This window comes from Pteropus alecto, unplaced genomic scaffold (genome assembly GCF_000325575.1).
Source record: "Pteropus alecto unplaced genomic scaffold, ASM32557v1 scaffold222, whole genome shotgun sequence".
In the NCBI taxonomy this organism is placed as follows: Eukaryota; Metazoa; Chordata; class Mammalia; order Chiroptera; family Pteropodidae; genus Pteropus; species Pteropus alecto.
In genome coordinates, this window is record NW_006433716.1 from 4,114,298 (window position 1) to 4,118,593 (window position 4,296).

At 41.6% G+C, this 4,296-nt stretch overlaps 1 protein-coding gene across 1 annotated transcript in view; it reads right to left on the bottom strand.

Annotated features, from left to right (window-relative positions):
* Positions 1 to 4,296, bottom strand: part of MTAP (methylthioadenosine phosphorylase) — a 37,644-nt gene that overhangs the window by 24,825 nt on the left and 8,523 nt on the right. The window contains exons 2-4 of the mRNA XM_006908354.3: positions 4,092 to 4,178; positions 2,597 to 2,655; positions 648 to 815 (exon numbers count right to left, since the gene is read on the bottom strand). Coding sequence (XP_006908416.1) covers positions 648 to 815; positions 2,597 to 2,655; positions 4,092 to 4,178 — 314 coding nt within the window. The remainder of the gene's footprint in view (positions 1 to 647; positions 816 to 2,596; positions 2,656 to 4,091; positions 4,179 to 4,296) is intronic.

Consider the following 4,296-nt stretch of genomic DNA (forward strand, 5'->3'; position numbering starts at 1 on the left):
ATGTGGAGGGAGGAATCCCCATGAGGCCCTCCACTGTCTCTCGTGGTGTCTTCAATTGCTTCTAAAGTCAGAAAAAGCCCAGGTTCTTGGCAGCTTAGTATTAATTTGGGGGGTAAAGAGACTTTACTTGTGTAATTGAATGACAAAATATCCCCAGCTCCTAAACCAACTATAAATCTTTACATCATGAGAAAACATTACATGCCTCTTGGTATGATGCAGAGGATTCTTGCCAAGAATTTGGTTCTGATCATGCTTCCAGAGCTAACCACGGATTTACAGCAAACACAGGAGATGGGAACAAACTCAATAACACTTTAGGATGCAATCAGTAAAATCCAGCACTTGGGGAGGCCACAGGACAAAAAAAGAAAAAAAGGGATGGAAACTTGTTTTTTGTTTTTTAAAGTCTTTATGATTTGAAGTTACAAACTGCAGTGAACTGATCAATATTGAAGCTGAGAATTAAGAACTTGAGCATTTATGACTATTTATTCAATTTTGTATATGTTTAAGAACTCCCATAATAAAAAGCTTAAAACAAGTCCGTGGGCCTGTCCCCCACGACCTCCCAAGTCCCCACCCAGGTTCCATTTGAGACAGGAATGATCTTATAAGCGCCTAAAGTGTCTTAGATGACTGCTCACCTGTCGATGAACTGATCAATAATGACAATATCACCAGGCTGAATCTCTTCCCTTAAGGAACCACAAGCTGTGGTTACTATGACATGTGTACAGCCCTCCTCCTTCAGAGCCCAGATGTTCGCCTGATAGTTGACTTTTGAAGGCATGATGGTATGCTGCCTTCCATGCCTATGGGAAGAAGAATAAATACAGTAGAAGAGTGAGCAGTACATTTTAATGCTGTTAGAAAAGAAAATGAATTCACAGTGGTGCCTTCCAGCCCTTAACACCAAAGTGCTTTCACTGACAGAGGAAGAATGAGGAGAGGCTCGGCAATAACCAGCCAACTCTAAGTATAAACTATTTGATTTTGAAGTGCAGGGAAGCTTTACATTCTGTATATTTACTTTCCTGTCAAGAGTAGGTAGCAACTTACTTGGAATTCCCTCTACAGAAAGATGTAAATATCTACCTTGAGAGGGCACCAATACCCCAGAATCTGAGGCATCTGGTCTTACATGAGCCAAGACACGGAACACAAGGGGTGCCAATGAAGAAAGATGCAAAATAGAAATAAAAACTCAAGTTTACAGTTAATCTCTTCATTCCCTTCTACCTGATCACTCAAATAAGTTAACGACACCTCTAAAACGTTAGAGTTCTCAGTTGTTTATGATGACATTAGCAGGTTTCATCTAAGAACTGATCACCTCATGCATGATCATTGTTATTGGCTGAACTGTGTCCCCCCCAAAAATTCATAAATTGAATTTCTAACCCCTAGTATATCAGAATGTGGCCATGTTCGGAGATAGGGCCTTTAATGAGGTCATTAAAAGTTAAAATGAGGTCATTAGTGTGGGTCCCAACCCAACATGAATGGGATCCTTTTAAGAAGAGAAAATCTGGACAAAGACAAGGAGAAAGGGCAGGACATGTAATGATACAGGGAAAAGATGGCCATCTATAAGCCAAAGAGAGAGACCTGGAACAGATCCTTCCCACCTGGCCCACAGGAGAAACCAGTTCTGGTGATACCTTTCAGGGAGGTGGATCAGAGAGACCTGCTTCCAACTAAGAGGATAAGGCAAAGGTACAGGGACTCCCATGGTTAGGCAGGCACCAGAGAGACCCGCTGCTGGCCTGAAAGGAACACGCTGCTATCATGTGAACTATCCACGTGGTGGGAAGTGTGGACAGTTTCTAGGAGTTGAAGACCTCAGTTCTACAACTATGAGGAACTGAATTCTGCCAATAACCATGTGAGCCTGAACAAGGACCTGAAGCTCCAGATATAAACAAGTCCTTGAGTGTACTTTGTGTGACCCTGAAAAGAGGACCTAGCTAAGCTGTGCCCACATTGCTGATGCCTGGAAACTGTGACAATATGTGTGCTGGCTGCTAAATTTGTGGTCATTTGTTATGTAGCAATAAAAAACTAACACATGTAGTTTGACTAATTTCTAACCGTATGATACAGATGATTTGCTCCCTCTATAATAGGAACTGCACTAGCCCTGTCAAAGAAACAACAGTGTGGACACCATAGGGAACCCACTTCAGGGACCCAAAATCCACTCCCCACAAACCTAGAACTATAGTAGTATTCACAAGGGGTCATGAATGAAGCAGTGTTTCTTCATCTTGTTAATTAGAAGAGAAAACAAACAGAAGAGAACATTTCTTTTTGCAGCTAGAACAGAAACTAGAGCTTCAATTTTAGTCAAGCTCATTTTATCACTCATTAGACTAGTCTAACAACACTCTCCCAACCTAAGGAAGAAGAGAGTGAGATCTAAGTCAGTAAAACTTACCCAAAAACCGTAAGTGGTAAATAAAGGTGACTAAGATCTTAGTGCTGGCTCCACCAACACATAAAACTCATACTTGTGTCATTATTCTTTCCAGATATTAAGTCAAATTTAAATTCTCCTTTAGCAGTAACATTCAAAAGGCTTAAAATACCTTACCTTGCAAGAAGGACGCAATCAACATTCTTTATCTTCCCCAAAATTAAGGCATCGGAAGGCTGCACATAATGAATAATGGTCACAACTCAGTGATTTGAGAACATATAAACAATTAAAAAGCTGCCATTTCAATTGTTTGACCACAAAAGGATTCATGGAAACTTGGAGTTTGAAGATATACTTTAAAAAAGTAAGGGTCTAGATTTGTTTGGTAATCACTCAATGAATATTTAATGAGCCTTTTACAAGCACAGAGATTCACAAGACTGGGAGGTTGCCTCAGGTGTGTGCGTAGGTACCATTTAGTGAGATCTATTTGTAGCAAGCACCCCAGGGGACTCTGATGGTAGACTGATCAAACACAGCTGTACTGAGGTATCTGTCAGGTTCAAGCACCCGTGAGAGGGAAATGCAGAAAGGATAGTAGGCCACTGTCACGGGATTTAAGAAGTCGACACTGGAACTGTCTGCTGTCTTAACCAACTCTAAGATGGCCATGGATGACCTGAGGTGATGGAGGGGAAGGTTCCGAGAACCTTGGGCGTTAAGGGATTAAGAAAACATGAGGGTAAGAAGTGAGCCAAGCTTACAGCAAGACTTGGAGAAAAGGTCTCCAACTCCTGGGCTGCGGACTAGTACCGGTCCATAGCCTGCTAGGAACTGGGCTGCACAGCAGGTTGTAAGCAGCGGGCAAGCAGGCGAAGCTTCACCTGTTTTTGCAGCTGCTCCCCAGCGCTAGCATCACTGCCTCAGCTCCACCTCAGATCATCAGGAATTACATTCTCATAGGAGCACTGGTCCCTGGTGCCAAAGAGGTTGGGGACCGCTGACTTGGAGAACAAGAGGTCAGTCTAACCACTTGGCTGGAAAAAGAGGGTTTGGGTGAGACTGCCAGATGCAGGGATCTTCAAAGTAGGGTCAAAGGAACTGCCCTGTTTGGAAGTAGTCCTGTGGATTTAGAAGGTGGACACCCTCACTCTAGCTAGGTGACACAGGGCCTGGAACAATGAACAGCTTCCTTTTAATAGAAAAGGAGAAGTGTTTTATTTTCAGTTAAGTTATATAATCATGTTACGGATCCCCAAGAAATCTCTCTTTGGGACAGGGCTTACTTTGTATGATGTTTCCTCTTACAGTTTAGCGCCTAAATTGGGGTGGTATGACCTATCTGCCCCAAATTAGAAGCTGATTTAAATGTAGAACCTGAAGAGTACAGATTCGAAATGAGTATCTGGCTTCTAGGATTAGAAATTGAGAAGTAATTTGCACATGCCCCGAAATCATATTTTCAATACAATAAAGTCCAAGGCATCCTTAGGGACACTGTCTCAGCTGATAGAAACCAATGATAGGACTCCTGCTCTTTATCAGCCTGGGGCAGGCAGCCCTGGGCTGTCAAGACAAAAGCAATTAAAAAAAAAAAATTTTAACTTAAAAATCAAGCCAGCAAGGAGAAAAGTAAAGGCTATTGTGTCTCCATTAACTAGGCATTCACCTTGCCAAATGGAGTATCCACATATTTTTCGGTTCTTCCTTCTAAGATTTCTGGATCATCCAGGCCTGTTCCACCAATTATTCCAATCTAAGAGAGACAATAAAAAAACAAAAAAACCAAAAAAACAAAAAAAAAAATATTTGATCAGTTTTCATTAAAAATGAAGTCATTATTTTAAGCAAATTTGTTTACTCATATGCTCTTC